A 17182-nucleotide genomic window follows, 5' to 3' on the forward strand; every position below is an offset into this window, starting at 1 on the left:
CTTTTTAAATTTATTATAAACTTCCGTATATTTTCTTTACGACGCATCTGGCAATAAATTTAGCACTACATTTTGAGCAGCTTCTGCAATTTCTGCCGACACTGATACACTCATATTACTTACGGTACTTACATCACTCTCCGAGCTAGACATTTTTGTTGAATAGAAAGGTACGACGAAAGGACAAACGTGAAAGGACGACTACCAAATTTGTACTGGCAGAATGTTTTCCGTCGGACCCCAAGAATATAGTTTTTAAATTTTCATTTTTAAAAATAAGTTTCGTGGAGTGGGAAAGAACTTCGTTTTCCCCATATTTTTCGCTATCTACATTGTCAATGGGGAAAAGAAATGTTTTGCGTGTTTTTTCCACATTTATTTCTTAATTATAAAACCTCTTCTTTTTCACCCATCTCACGAATTCCAAGTATAATTGAATTTGTTGCATCTCGTACGAGAAAATAGTATACGATACGCGTGCGAAAGGTAGACGATCATGCACGTGCGTTACCGACCGAGGAAAGCTTTTCGCGTGCGGGAATCGCCTACTTTGCGCACTTGTATCGTAATATACTATTCTATTGAGGTTTATACAATAATCGAATATAGTTTCCTAAAATAGAATCTTCCAATAGCTGTTATTGTTATTGGATTATCACCTACGGATCTTCCCTTGTTAGTAAATATGTCATCTGAATTTTCTTTAATACTCATCCATTTAATTAACGCAATACTTAATTCCGATTAAAAAAGAGACTCCTAAGACCTTCATCCCACTACTAGACTTTATCGTGCCGCCACGACTGCTTCCCTCTCTTTACTTTATCTTTCACCTCCACTTAGATGTTTAGTTTGTTAAGTGCCTTTCTTTTTTTCTATATATCTTCAATATCTTGAATTTTTTCAAATCTTAAATTTTCAGTTTGTCAAAAGAATAGATATTACAGTGTTTTCGTAGTATAGGCTCGAGTATGCCATTTATTATTATTATTTCTTGAATAAAGCTCATGATATCATACTACTCTACTCATAATACGTCGTTGAAAACGTTCCTGGTCTTATCCGAGCTACTTCCATATTTTCTTCGTAGAGTCCGTGTGAGAGGAAAATTTTTTTTTTCTTTGCGCTTGAATTTTACACTTACCAGTGAATAGTAAGGGCTATAAGGGTTCTAGCCACTTATCATGAGACACTTAATTCCTCCCTTACCAGCATTCGGTAACGTTATCAATCCCATGTTACCGTTCTATGGGCTGCTTTATCGGCAGATTTTTTATCGACCTGTTTGACCGGCATTGTGACCGACCGTCGTGTGTATCGATATGCAGGATCTATGGTGCCAGCCTGTAGTTACCGACTCTTATATTAACGTGAATAAAAGCCCCGGACCCCATGCCCCTGATTGATGAATCAGAATCGTCAATGAAAAATGTTTACAAAGATATATAATTAATGCTGTCGACAGCGTACTGGCATGCCTAGTCGGTATATCTCGTGCAAATTTCCGGAGTTACCGGCGTGTCCATGCGCAGTCTCATGCGCATGCCCAGAAGGGATACGGTTTATTGAAAAAAAAATAAAGATTGAATGTACATTGTCTATGTATTATAGTTTATAATCGAGTACAGAGATGAGAATATTTAGAGTTGTGCTAATTGTAATTGTTTTTGTTGTAGATTGTACATGTAGATTGTTTTTTGTTTTCACCTGGGTCATCTTGAGGAAGACGAGAGTACTTGACTGAAGGGTAGCGGTCAATTTTATTTGAATGCTGGCTGATGAATGATCTAATCCTTACGTTCTGTGCACCTTGTTTGTCATCATAACCAATGTCATCATAAATCATAATAGAATTTTGACGTGCTTCGTCTGGTGATACAACGAAATCGTGCTCGCTGAAAGGTAATTAGTTAATATCTTTGATGGGTTTAAGAAGCTGCTCAAGAAATTTGTATTTTAGTTGATTAAGTGACTGAAAATATATATAAATATTTTTAAATTTAAGCTATTGGGATGGGTTAAAACAGCTAAGAGCGCATTCGTCTTTCCACGATTAGACGCACCACAGCATACTGCAGATATGCTGTCTGGCAATAGATCTCCATGTCTTTTACTTTTTTTTCACTTTTGCCTGTCGGCTCATCAAAATTTATCATAGGAAGCTTGAGAGACTGTTTCTCTATAACTATTTCACTCTAAACTCCGAATTACAATTGATAAGCGATACTATAAAAAAGTGTATTTATAAGTTTGTCACGCATTTACTACTAAACACTCTACAATGATCGCCCATGCGAGAAAAAAAAAAGAAGATTGGTAGAGGTTTAGTGAATAACTTGATAAATAATCTACCCTTAGATACTTATATACCAGATTATCAATATTACGGACCTGGAACAAAACTATGTAAGGTATTAGTTTGAGAAGACCCTGGCATTAATCCTCTGGACGCCGCATGTAAAGATCACGACATTGTTTACTCTAAAAATGAGGATATTCAAGCATGAAACATTGCAGACAAAGTATTGGCTGAAAAAGCTTGGTAATGTATACATAGTTCTGACGCCAACTTAAGTGATAAAGATGCAGCATATGCCGTTACTAACATCATGAAAACGAAATTAATGTTCGGAATGGGACTTAGCAAGAAGCGTTCTAAAATAAAGAAGACTTTAACAATGACAAAACTTATCAACATGACAAAAAAATGTATAACTCCTAGCAATGATTTGAAAATTTTTATCAAGATTGCTTTGAACGCAGTACGAAAAACCATAAAAAATGTTGGTGGAAAGAAAAATATTTCTTTATCAAGAATACTTCCAATCTCTATAGTTGGAGGTTTCCGATCAGCATTCGTTCCTGTTTTCGGTGGACTTAGTGCATTTGGATCTTTGGCAGGTGGTGCAGCAGGGATCGTACAAGCGATTTAGAAGACTAAAAATAAGGTTATTGAAAAAAAAATTGCAAAGAGACTAAAAAAACTTTGATTTAAAACTACTACGTCGTCCTTTAATAGATTATTATATAAAAAACTATGCTCACGAATTACGTATTCACGAATCTAGGCTTTCGTGCTGTTTTTATGAAAATCTCTTTACCCACACAACCACGCATCAAAGAGTGTGCAATTGTAAACCTTGATGATAGTTCTAAATCACGAACACATTGGGTGACATACCAAAAATGGTAAAAATGTTTTCTACTTTGATAGTTTTGGCGATTTAAGACCACCTTTAGACTTCGTGAAATATTTCAAAGTTGATCAAATAAAGTACTATAAAAAATGTTAAAATTATAATAATTACACCTGTGGTCATTTGAGTTTAAAATTTTTATATAAATTGTTAGAACATCATGACAATTATCAGTTGTATAAACAGTGAGAATAGTGAATAAAGAATTCAGTTTTATACAATCACTCAACATGGTTAAATCATTGACCCTCAGTTTATCTGGTACATCATATGTACTAGAAATATACTATTTTCAACTGTGACGAGAACGAGTGTTCCGCTTCAGTCAACGTGCTGTTTTTCAGCCGACGCAGATCGCCGAGCGAGGCCGAGCAAGTCCGAAGTTGCTGGAGTGAACGACGCTAAGTGTGAGAAACAGAGAGAGAGAGAGAGAGAGTGAGAGGGGGGCGTGCGTGCCCCACGCAGGTTTAGGCAGGGGCGCGACGCGTAAACAAATTAGCGAGTTGGTCACGTGCCACCTAATATGTAGGTCAAGTGGGAAAATAAAAGAACAGTAGTAGGCAGATGTCGATTGCGGAAGCTAGTATGAGATGGTCAAACGTCGGTTAGCAGTGTAGTCAGGCAGGCAGAAGACAGTCAGCCGAGTATGCACATACCACCCGAAGGAGCTTAGAGCTAAGTTTTCAAAAATTACGGAGTCAAGGAAAGCGCGCTAAATGCTAGTGCTTCGTTATCAGCACCTCTGCGAGGAACGCTACCAGACGAAGCCAACTGGGAGTTATCCAGCTATGGCCAGCAACATCATCCGTAGGGCGCAGCCTCAACGTCCCGCACAGTAAAGGTCAAGGCCATTTTCTTTTATTCTCTCTCTCTCTCTCTCTCACTCTCTCTTTATTTGGCGGTATGGCACATGATGTAAGAGTCAAGTCGGTGGCAAGGCGTTAGCACGCCGGCTACATGCTCGTAATTACACAGCCAGTGTAGTAATGTAAAGTAGCGATCCATCAAGGCGATCCTTTGCCGGGTGATTTCGCTTAGCGTAATTAGGCTAATTCGGTTTGTCGTCAAGGCGGTTACCTGCCGGACGACACGTTCGTTGTTCGTTAATATTTTGTAATTGTGCGGATAATTTTAGCTCATTTATCTTTCCGTTCCTTTGTGTTTTGTATGCAATAATAAATTAGTTGTGTTCAATAGTGTCTAAGGTTTTGTATTATTGATGTTAATAGTTAGATAAATTGATTTAATGGTTTTCTGAGACGCAGGTGCAGTTGATTTCTTGACCGTTCCTTTCTCCTCCCTGATTGTTATGAGCGAGTGTGCCTCACTTGCCCACCTTTTGAAATAATTGGTAACCTGCAATATCGTTACATAACCTATCGAACAGGATAAGGATAAATCTCATACTCTTGATTTGGTAGAATTGCTTATATTCAATTCGATACCAAATATTAATGTTGGACACAATAAGTTCAATGTTGGTGAAATTGAAATTGAACTACCTGCAACTGGTTATGAAATTGGGGATATAGATAAATATTTAAAATAACAATTAAAGTTAAATTAAAATAAAATAAAGCTTTATAGGAATATCTTATGCAATAAAATAATTTGCAATGAACTTGTCGATTTTTTAGGAACTATTTCTATAGGATATTTGTTAGGTTTCACGAAACGATTGCTGCCAGCCGATATAAATAATGTCTCCGATATGTCTTTAATCATTCTCAAACTAAATGCTCTACAAGTTGAATTTGAAATAATATCTGGAGCATATATTAATTAAAATAAAGGTCGTATCATTTATGAGTTCTTTCCGGCTGTACCACAAGGATATAATATCATTAAAGTTCCGAAGTAGACCCTATATTTACCTTTAACTGTCAAAGTGTGGACAACATCCGATCCCTCATGCGCCCGCGTGGCAATCGCTGTTCGACTTTACACTGCTGACAAACCTGACACTTTTGGACGTAACCTTTAACGTCCGCGTACATCCCTGGTTAATAGTAGGATTGGGCGACACGGGCGAAGGTCTTCTCGCGTCCCAAATGTCCCGCGGTCTCAAGGTCGTGGTTCTCGAACAGGACCGCCTTTCGGTCTTCCGTTGGTACGACAAGCTTCCAAGTGTCCTCGTACCCATCTTCGCCTTGGTAGTAACAACTCGGCTTTTGGTGATACATTACCTTGCCAACTATTTTCCAGTCCGGGTAGTCTTCTGGGTGGTCCTCGACGCGCCGGAACTGTTCCACGTACCAGGCGTTGCTTCGGCTGGTCCATTGCACTAACCTCAGCCTTCGTGGGCTCAAAAGCGCATGATAACGCGTCGGGCAATACGTTGTCGGCCCCCATTCGATACTCGATCTCGAAGGTATGATCTTGGAGTTGCAAGGCCCATCGGGCTAGACATCCTGTCGGATTCTTCAGATTGTATAGCCATTTCAGACTGTTATGGTCCGTTACCACCTTGAATCAGTACGCCTCTATGTATGGGCGGAACTTTTGTATAGCCCATACGACCGCCAAACACTCGAGCTCCGTGGCAGAGTAATTTTGCTCCGCCGGGTTAAGGACTCTGTTAGCGTACTCGATGATTCGGTCTTCGTCCCTTACTCTTTGAATCAGGACGGCGCCGATTCCCGTAGCGCTAGCGTCTGTTTCCAAAACGTATTGTCCGTCGGGCTCCGGTAACCCGAGGTACGGTGAGGATATCATGAGTGCCTTAAGTTTAGCGAAGGCTTGTTCTTGGTCTGATACCCACACGTATTCCCATTTCTTTCCCGTTAATTTCGTTAACGGTTGAGCGTGTGTGGCGAAGTCACTCAAGAATCGGCGGTACAATGAAGCAACCCCCAGGAAGGTACGCTACTGTCGCACGTTTCCCGGTGGAGGGTACTCCACGATAGAGTGCACCTTTTCAGGGTCTGGCCTAATACCCTCGCGGTTAATCAGCAAACCTAGATATTTAGCCTCAGGCTTGCAGAAGACGCTCTTCTCTCGATTAATCGAGAGTCCGGCTCGACATAACCTATCCAATACGATCTTAAGATGTTGCAGGTGATCTTCGAATTTGGACGATACTACGATGATATCATCCAAATAGGCGAAGGCGAACTCGCCAAGCTCCGGTCCGATCACACTATCTATTAACTGTTGGTAGGTGGCACCGGCGTACGAGAGACCGAATGGCATTCGTACGAACTGGAAATGCCTCAATCCGGGCACAGTAAAGGCAGTGATAGGTCGAGATTCGGGTTTGAGCGGTATTTGGTGATACGCACTACTGAGGTCGAGTGTAGAGATATAGCGTGCGTTTCGTAAGCGCCTCAATATATCTTGCATAAACGGTAGGGGATACGCGTTTGGCACGGTGACCATGTTGACCTTCCTGAAGTCTATACAAAATCGGTACGAGCCATCCTTCTTGCGTATCATAACCACTGGGCTCGACCAGCCGTTGCCCGCTGCCTCGATTACCCGTTGGTCTAACATCTCCCTTACCAATCTATGCATCTCTTGTTCGATCTTGTGCGACACTGGATAGTAGCGCTGCTTGATCGGTTTCGTATCACCGACCCTAATCTCGTGTTCAATGCCTGCCGCACATTCCAGTCCCACTGGGGCCTGCGATAAGGCCTCGCTGATGGTCCTCTGCAATATTGCCTGTTGAGAGGCTGTTACCTCGGCTAGTCCGATCGTAGCTAATCTCGAACCAGCCTCTAAACTAGCTACCTCTAACTTCATCTTGGCTTGTGATTTCTCGAACAGCATCGTATCATTGTCGGGGTCAAGTACCGCTCTAAACAGTCTAACAAAATTCACTCCTAGGATACATTCATCGACTAGGGTTGGGAGTATAGCTACCCTCGTCGGCATCGTCACGTCCCCTACGGTGAACGGCAATACGGCGTGACAAACAATCGTCAACTTACGGCCATCTGGTAGTCCTGCTGTACCCGCGTGGGTGGTATCCAACCTGATGCCTAGCACAGACGCTATTTGCAGAGCATTACTACCTATTGCTGTGGTGGAAACTCCCGGATCATAGAGAGCCTATATCTGGAAGTCTCCGATTTTCACCGGTAGCCACCAGCGCGTTTCCTGTTCCGGGGAATATCGCGAAACAGATTCGGCGGATCCACAGCCGTGCTCTTTGCACACCATAGCGCTAGCCACTATGCTCTTGCGTGGTAAAGTGACGCCACTTGTCGTTTGAACCACCTTGGTTCGGACGACCGGAGTTTCCATGGGGTTACCCTTTGACGGTATTTCTGCCGTTACCCGCGCCCCCGAGGGCGTGTGCAATCCATTCGCCACCACCTCGGTCGGTCCAGGGTCTAGGGCTTTACCAACATCAATATCCTCTCTCTCCATGTTCACTTTACCGCCACGTTCATCATTTGCGCAACCAGGGGAGTTCTCGCTCTCGTCGCTACTATCGGTGCTGACTGTGTTGGCGAAGGCCGCGAGATCTCGTTTACGGGGTTTATTTTAGGGGATGAAGGAGTGGGGTCAATCCCAACTTAACCACTCCATTCCTCGTTTCCCTTGTTGCATTGGGGACAGTACTTTTGGCTGTACCCCAGTAATCCGCACTCGATGCACTTGAGTGGCTTGGAGAAGTCTCTCTCCCGTCTTCGAGGGGCTTCCGGTTTCCTAGTGCGGTCCTCTAAGGTCAAGTTTTTCCCAACGAGGTTGTGCTTCATCTCTTCAGATATCTCCTTGAGAGATAATAGAACTTGGCTCAGTAGATCGGCGGGTGGAGCCTTCTTTTCGCCTTCATGTCGGCGCCATATTAGGCCTATCATGTCGACGATGTAAACATTCACGGGTTCGTCGGGGCCCTTATATCGGCTCTGAATTTCCCTCATCAGACGCTGTTGCTGCTGCACGCTGGTCCCAAACCATTCCTTTGCGTCCATCTCGAATTCGGCGTAGGAGAACCATTCCTCCTTCATCGCCTCGTACCAGGTGAGGGCGGGACCGACGAGTAGCTCCGACACCGTTAGGAGCATTTCGTCTTCCGTGAGTCCCGCGCCATTCCTCAAGTTGTCCAGCCTAGACAGGTAGGTGTCAATACTCGCATTACCCTCTACTGAAAACTTCAGTTTCCATCCTCGGACAATACGATCAACATCCCTTGTAGTCGACCAAGGGTTTGTTGTCTGCTGAGATGGCCATGTGCTCGGTGGGTGGTTATTCACTTCAGCATTAACTCCACTGAGTTGATGCTGTCCACCCTCTCCGAAAGGGAGCGTCCGGCGGGGGGTCCTGCCGGTGGCCCCTATGGGTCTCTGTCCGGATCCAGCTGGAGTACTGTGAGGTAACCTGGTGTCGTAATGATAGGTGAAGGTGTCTTGGAATGCGACGCTCCTACGCGTGTTTCCTTGTTGTCGCATTTTGCTAGAATTATTCGCATTATCTTGCCGTACATTCCTGTTTTCGGCATTTTCTAATGCGCTCACATTCTGGCAGATAGGTCGTCCAGTTGGCTCTTAACATTGCTGCAGTTGTTGTATATCTGGTCTAATATTTTCGTTAGACTCGACACGTTTACTCTTAACGAGTCTAGGAGCTTGAGCTTCTTCTCATTTTCTCGGGACCGGAAAATGAGGTCTTGGATCATTACCGCAAATGTCGGCGGGAGTTGAAATTGGCTACCATCCCCGTAGCCATTGTTGTAATATTCTTAGCCGTTATCGTAATATTCTTATTACTGCTAGAACTCTCGCCGTCGTCCAGTACGTTTGTCATGTTTATCGCTGTTTCCTGAATCCGCGATATCACCTCTGCACTTTGCATTAGCTGGTCTAGCGGGTGTTCACCTTCTTGTTCGGATACTGTGTGTTCCGCGCATATGGATACTATGAGCTCCGAGCATAGGGCTGCCCTTCTTGCTGGATTGCTGTGTTGGTTGTCGACTTCCATGAAATCTGCCGCAGAGTAGTCGTCTAACAACCAGTTTTGCAGTCACCCAGCTCTCAAGAGCTTATTCTCGCTTTTCTTGAGCTCCAAGTGTTCGAGGTATTCGTTTATTTCCTCGTCTTGAAGCGTCAACACCCAGTCTTTGACTTCTTTTTGAGTGCAGTCCATTGTCATCTGTTAGTTATGTCGCGACTAGATTTTGTACAGATTTACACGCTTATTTTACGGATGATGCGAGTGCGAGTACTATATTGAATATTTACAAGCAAATGAGCAAAAATTTTGACTTTACTAGCCGACAATAGGCTCAACAAATGGCATTTAACGTTGTGTTTACCGAAAAACTCTTTGCTCGCTATTGTGCAATATAATGATCCTGCCTATCAGGCGCACTAACTGTTTGTTAACGCGGCTGTGTTGGTTAGTATCTAAAATATTATAACGAGCGTCTTTTTGCGTAGTCACTAATAACCGTAGCTAGCAATATTTAAAAAAATACATTTACGTGAAGACAACACTATATTAAATAAAACTATCAATTTGAGTTTCCTTTGTTTGAATGTTGCCGATGTTAGTTTTCCCCGGGCCAACGGGTACAATATTATTGATTTGCGGCAACTTTCAAAACTTATTGGTGTTTATGCTTTGGCTAAGAGTAGTTCGGTCGCACTCGCACGCACTTACAACGTCTGTTTACAAATTATCGTCGTGGCGGGCCTTCGCAAGCTAACTAACAGAGAGGCGATATTTACTATGTGGCTTTTAACTCAAAGTGTGCACAACAAGACTTTGATTGCCACCTAAGTCGCTGGTTGACTGAGCGCAAGGTCAATGTTTAGAACCGGCGTTTTGAACAATCATAAACGCTGTAGGTTCTTTTTCGTTGGGCGCCATGTAACGGGGTTCATAACCGTCTTTTTATTTATGAGCGTGATCGCATCGAAGAGCGCGCGAGATCATCCAAACGTTCAAATTCATAAACCGGAGAGCAGGAGGGAACGGGCGTCAGTCAACCAACTTTCTACTAGCGCGAAATAATAACATCAAAGTTGCAACCAATATCACATTCGAGATCGTTTATTTCCTCTTATTTCTACAATGTATTAGGCCCGCGTGTTTATGTTTACAAAGCGCGCGCGCGACAATAACATGCAGTGTCGGATCGGTCGCCGCTCTTTGTTCGCCAAGTTAATACATACACGCTTCTTATGGAATACGAGAGATTAGTTAGTAGCAATCATAGCAATCGCGAAATTAAGCTGGCCAGCTTACCTTATTAGCAGTCGCACGGTGAACGAGAGAAAAAGTTCGTGATTAAGTCTCGGGGAAGTCCGCGTCTATGACCAAGCGGTTCACGCTTTCGGTTTCGCTCTCGATGGCGAAACCCCGCACTCACGCACACTTGCACGCACTCGTCTCAGTCAGGCGAAGGCACAGCTCCTGTCGATCCTTACCAGCTCGTCTCGGCACTCAGGAAAACTCGGGAAAAACTCTAATTATCACTAGCTGCTGTGGAGCGTTCGGGTTCTAATCTTCGACTGGTTTATTTTCATACGCGCCCGTTCCGTCTCGTCTCGTGCCGAATTCCCTCATTACATTTTGCCCAACCGGTAGTTGCGGCCCTCGCAGGCAGCCGCATAGTTAGGCTGTTAGCGCTAATAAGACGTTGACCGTCACAATTTCTTGGTGAAATTCTTGCTTACTTTCAGGAATTCAATTAACAAATCAATGTTAAAGTTTGAACTTAATTTTTATAACATATTCTTGTAATATCGTTACATGATATATTATAATATATTTCAGATTAGCAATTCAGTTAACTCAGAAATTAATTGAATGACCCTCACAATCAGTCAACTTTCTTTTACCTGATATTATTTATTTCAATTATTACAAAATATTATATACGATATTCATTATTTTGATAAAATATTGATTTTATTGGTTTATACTTACAATCTCTTTTGTCGACAGAGAAACATAATAAAATCTATAAAATACGCAGGAATTATGTGGAAAAAAAAAACAAATAGATTGTGAATAAATTTACTTCCACGTATATCACCGTCTGGATACCAAATAGCACCTTCAAAAGGATAATCATAAGCTACCGATTTTCCCTTTTGTAAAACCTCACCCCATGTAATTGGTATAACACCGTTCTGAGTAATATTATAAACTGGAATTTCATCTGATCTGAAATACATTTAATACGTAATTATACAACTAAACATTCTTTAATTGATTCATTATTCAAAATATAATAAAATCCTTAAAGATTTCAAATATTGCATTGAAAGATACCTCGATGTTGTCCCGGTTTTATAAGCTATAGCTATCAATGCATTTATCGCTAAATCAACAGGAATAACTTCTGCATGAAAATCCGGATTGCAGTGCATTGAGCGAATGACACCTTTACCAGCTCCAACTATCAATCCTACAGGTCCATTCAAATTATCAACCCAACCTGGTAATGGTTCAGACCAAGCCGGAGTAACTGTAAAAAATAAAAATTAGTTATATTATATAAAATAATCACAAAATATTAAGTTACTCAATGCAAAATAATAAGTTGCTACGATACAAGGTATGTCCAAAAAGTTAGGTGAATTTTTATTTTCATGAAAAAATATTTATTGATTCATCAAGATTTATGTTGTCCCCTTCAAAGTAATCCCCCTTAGATATAGCACACTTGTGCCAACGTTTTTTCCAATCCTCGAAGCACTTCTGGTAAGCATTTTCTGGTATAGCCTTGAGTTCTTTCAGTGATTTTTTCTTTATCTCTTCACTCGTTCCAAACCTCCGTCCTTTCATGGGTTTCTTAGGTTTTGGGAACGGGAGAGAGTCATAAGGGGTCATATCCGGTAAATATGGTGCCTGAGGCATGATTGTGGTTTTGTTCTTTGCTAAAAAGTTCGATACAAGGAATGATGAGTGAGCAGGTGCATTATCGTGATGCAAAATCCATAAATTGTGTTCCCACATTTCCGGACGTTTTTTTCGTATTGCTTCTTGCAAACAGCGCATAACTTCAAGGTAATACTTTTTATTGATCATATGACTTTGTGGTAAGAACTCTTAATGTACTACGCCACGATAATCAAAGAAAAGAGTGAGCAAAACCTTGACATTTGATCGAACTTGATGTGCTTTTTCCGGTCTTGGTTCTTCTGGAGTCTTCCATTGGGAAGATTGGGCTTTAGTTTTGATCTCATAATCATAAAGCCATGATTCGTCACCAGTTTGAGCATATGAGAATTATCATTGACGTTGTTTAACAAAACTTGAACGATGCTCCTTCAACAGTCCTTTTGTTCAAAATTAAGCAGTTTCGGAACAAATTTCGTTACTACACGTTTCATGCCCAAAACTTCGGAAAAAATTGTATGGCACGAGCCAACAGAGATGCCGACATCTTCAGCCACTTCTCTAACAGTAATTCGACCATTTTTAACACCATTTGTTTCATTTCTTCAACACTTTCATCAGTTATTGAAGTGCTGGGGCGTCCAGAGCGAGGTTCATCGTCGGTGTCTTCTCGACCATGTTGAAAGAGTTTATACCACTTGTAAACATTTTTTTTAACTCAAATTAAACTCATCGTATGTTACTGTCAATATTTCAAGTAATTTTGAGCACTTAATTACATTTTTTACAGAAAATTTTATGCAAATCCTTTGATCCATTGTTTTCGACAACTTCTTACAAAGGCAGGCAAATATTTAATCCAAACATAGTGAAACTTGTTGGAAATTGATTCTACATCGTGAATAATTTGGCTTTTATCATCATCATATTCATCAATATACTCTTTTCAAATTAGAAGAAGTTTAACATGTTTGAATTTCTTTAAGCTAGTTATATGATATGGTGACACTTCAAATTTTTTTCTGTACTTTTTAAGAATGTATACGTTTATAGATATGTCATTTAACTATTCAAATTTTGGAATACTTTGTACTTCTACAGGAAACGTTAGAAAATCGAATTTCAATTCTTTTTCTAAGCGTGTATAATTACTAGTTCTATAACTGTAGTTTTTATAACTATCAGTAGGATGAAGACAAGATAGTACAGCCCATTTGAAACATTCATTGTCGGTATTCTTAACATTAATACAAGGTTTTCTCATTTCTATGGCCTTAAGTAATGGAATATACGAGCAAGGTTTGAGAGGATTGTGTTTATTTATGTTATTTGCAAGCCTAATGACCAAGTCTTTAATGACCAACCAGATTCTCTTTCTTGAAATTCTTTAATATTCTTAGGTAAAACAATTTCAATATTTGTTTCAAACCATTCCGTTAGATCACTACTTTTATTAATGCATTGATTTTTAGTGTTAAAGTATTTAAATTGAATATGCTCTTCATTATTCTTTACAATAATAAACAGAGCTGAAAATTCCATATTTATCTTCAATGCATTGTGGATAGCTAGAAGCTTTGGTATTTGTTTTTGTAAAAGTTTGTTTGCTCCATTTAAAAAAGGCTTATATCGACAGGATGCTGATTTGCGATAACTATAGTATTAATACGATTTTCAAAAGCAGAATGAATAGGTCTCAAAACAACACCATCTCCTTGAATTTCATCTATATTTAATTGTTATGCCTGAATAGTTCCACCGACTTTAATGAAATTATTAAATTGCATTTGTAGGACTATCAAGTGTGTAGCACAAGTTTGACCTCTTTGTAGTATTGTTCGAGATAAATTACTCAGCTTCAAATATCAAGTGTCGCGGTAGCGGCACGCAGGCGAGTAGGTTGATGGCCGCACCGTAACAAACACTATATACAAAAGTATGGCATTTTTGGGCTCCCCAGAGAGTCTTTCATCGTCTTCATAGCTTCCACGCATGATATGGTGATGTATCATACGATGGATCGAAAGTTGAGATCAGCATCTTTCATTTAAAAAAAGTTTCGGTTCGATCAGTGCAGTTTCAACAAAGTTATTCCCAAAATAAGATTTTTAACTTGTTCATTTTTAGATACACATTCCTGTCTCACGCAGATTTTGTCTCATAGCACGTGACCACCATCACGTGACTGCTAACCAAAGTGCATATATATATATATATATATTATATTTACTATGTTGCGAGATATCGCAAACTTCACGCTGATGAAAAGTAAGATGACTGGCTTATGCTTGTTTTGATCAAAAGTCGTGGTCAGTCGTGTTTTTTTTGTTATACTTTTGCATCAAGTACGGGAGAATTCATTTGGCTCACCTTTAATAGTTTCGTCGATCGATTATATGTAAATATGTAAAGTATATGTGTTTATTTATACTTATTAGTTTTAATTTATATAATTAACAAAAGAAAAATTAATTTATATAATTAACAAAAGAAAAATCAGTTTCGACTGATACGAGTGGCAGATAAAAAAGGTTAAGCGAACGATACATACACGAGAGTAGTCCATGATACTACCTTTGAAAACCCCGGTTTTATAGTATTTTGATGAGTTTATTTTTTTTTTTATTACATCAAATCAAATTATTTTTTTTTATCACATCAAATGATTAAATTACATCAAATCAAATTATTTTTTTTTATCACATCAAATGATTAAACGATCTATATATTTATTTGTTATTGTCAAATTATATATTTATTTGTTTTACAATCTAAACAATTTAATTTTTCTATTGCTGAATGTTTTGTTGATCAAACTGAAAAAAAAATTTGTTTGCAGAGATTATTATTATTACGTATAGGGTGGCTCAGTCTTGTTTCATCAAACATCTTTTCATAGATATCACTACAAACCACAATGCTTGTGAATTCCTTAGGAGAGATGATAGACTACACAACAAATGAAAGCATAAAAGATATGATTGAAGCAAACGAGGATGACAATACTGTGTAAGTTTTCCAATCAATGTTTTGTTATTGTATACCTGTTTTGTATATCTGTTATTTATTTTATTAGTTTAACTAACCAAGGTTGATTATTTGTTTTTTAGTGAGTTTATCGGATATGTTGTTCAAATATTGGGCACTGTGGATGTTAATGGTGAGAAGTTGTTCAAAACAATTCTCTCCAATAGCTCAATGCGAATCTTGCTGTTGATATGGGATGCAAATCTGGTTGAAAAGTTACGTGGAGAACTTACTTATGGAAAGGTATACATACACACATACATAATAATAATTAAATTTCTGATAATTCTTTTTGTTTGTGATTGTGATATATTCATATAATTATAATTAATATAATAAAATGTTCAGATTCTTCATCTTGATGCTTGCAATGGCAAAGTGGTGAAAAGTAAATTCCATCGTATTCACCAGTTGGAAGATTTGGAAATTATCATTCAGCCTGGATCTATTGTAAAGTCACGTGGATTTCATGTTTCTGAACAAGTATCAGAAGTAATACGCACTATTGATTTTAAGGAAATTGCAAAAGCTTCTGGAAAGATTAGTAAGTACATACATTCATGAAATTTTGTATCAATCGAGTTTATATCATTCTTTTTTATTTTATTTTGGGCTATACATATTATTTATATTTTACTTTACTAATTGTTTTCATTTTTATTTTATGAAATTACAGTGGTGAAAGCTTTTATAAAAACCGTTGTCACTCCGGCTTACAATAGAGATGGTATTCTGAGCTTTGGGAATGGATCCATAACTGAAGGAGTGCATAAAGTTGCTATAAAAGTTACATCATTTAAGCAAGAGGAGTCAAAGTTAGAAAAAGGTTCATGCGTTATGGTTAGGGGTACTGTCTCCCGTACAGGTATTTTTTTTTTTTATTTCTATTAATAATAAATGATTGCTTAGTTTTTTTTCTTTTTATAATTGATTCATGAATTATTTATTTGATTTTTTCTAAATCAATAAAATTTGTCTATGTTTAGGTAAACTACTTCTAATATGCCAAGATCTGAATTGCATTACAATTTTGAATGAGCCAAAATTAGACGAAGCCATCGTTTCAAATGCAAACAGGCTACTGAAACGCTGGGATCCTAAGGAGGAAGATTCCGAAAGAAGAATGGACTTCAATTCAATGCAAATAAATAACTCAGAAAAAAAAAGAAAGAATAAGCATAGAGCATCTTTTCTTCTTTCAGTTTTTTTCAGTTTTTGGATTTCTTTTTATTTTTTTTCTATTAAATTAAAAATTATTTATGGTGACGCATGGTAAAATACAGCTTGACTTTTTTTTTAGTATTGATATTCATTTGATATTTGATTTGACATTCTTATAATAATTAAAAGTATTTTACTGTAGAGTAAAAAATAATAATATTTATCAAGGTATGTAGTGTTTCAAAATATTATACAGGGTGTCCCATTTTAATTTACCACCCCCTAAAACAGGTTAATAATTTGCTCTGAGAAAAAAATGTTTCAAATAAAATTTGTTGGGTTCGAAGGGGGGCATCTTTTGGCTATTTTAGCTGCAACCTTGAACATGACCTTCATGGTCATTTGAAAGTCAAGACCAAATTTTCATATGAAATGTACATATTTTATGGCGGATTCGGATTCTACTAAAAAAGAAAAACACTTTTTGTCTGAATCATTTTTTGATCATCAATAGGTAGGTAGCTCTCCCTTTAACTGAAAAGAGAATTTGTTCTAGAAATAAGATGTTTTAGATGAATGTTACTAGCTTCAAACAAAGACAGAGGTATCCTTTGGATCACTTAAGGCAAGACCTTCACGTCCAACCACTTAAGGCAAGACCCCTTCGTTCAGCTAGTCACGGAAATTTCAATGTCTCAAGTGCTCTATCAATTGCCCATTTTGTTGAATGCACATTTGTATTCTCTGCCGAAAACTTCTTTGGACATCTATTAATGTTTGTGGGGTTAACGCCTGGAATGCTGCAACAATTCTCTCCATCATATTTTGTGCCGTCGTCGGGGCTTCCGCGTAAACTCTCTGCTTCACGGCCCCCCACAGAAAGAAGTCCAATAGGGTCAAATCTGGCGATCGCGCAGGGAATTCACAGATTGGACTACCAATTCCAATCCAACTATTTGGGTATGTCGCGTTCAGAAATCTCCTGACAAGTAGTCGAC

At 39.0% G+C, this 17182-nt stretch overlaps 1 protein-coding gene across 1 annotated transcript in view; it reads right to left on the bottom strand.

The window, feature by feature from the left end:
• LOC131669338 (putative fatty acyl-CoA reductase CG5065) overlaps positions 1 to 17182 on the bottom strand; it is a 759403-nt gene that overhangs the window by 234916 nt on the left and 507305 nt on the right. Inside the window, exons 6-7 of the mRNA XM_058944149.1 lie at positions 11427 to 11622; positions 11079 to 11318 (exon numbers count right to left, since the gene is read on the bottom strand). Coding sequence (XP_058800132.1) covers positions 11079 to 11318; positions 11427 to 11622 — 436 coding nt within the window. The remainder of the gene's footprint in view (positions 1 to 11078; positions 11319 to 11426; positions 11623 to 17182) is intronic.

The sequence above is a fragment of the Phymastichus coffea genome, unplaced genomic scaffold (genome assembly GCF_024137745.1).
Source record: "Phymastichus coffea isolate CEN01 unplaced genomic scaffold, Cenicafe_Pcof_1.1 PCOF00007, whole genome shotgun sequence".
Taxonomy (NCBI): domain Eukaryota; kingdom Metazoa; phylum Arthropoda; class Insecta; order Hymenoptera; family Eulophidae; genus Phymastichus; species Phymastichus coffea.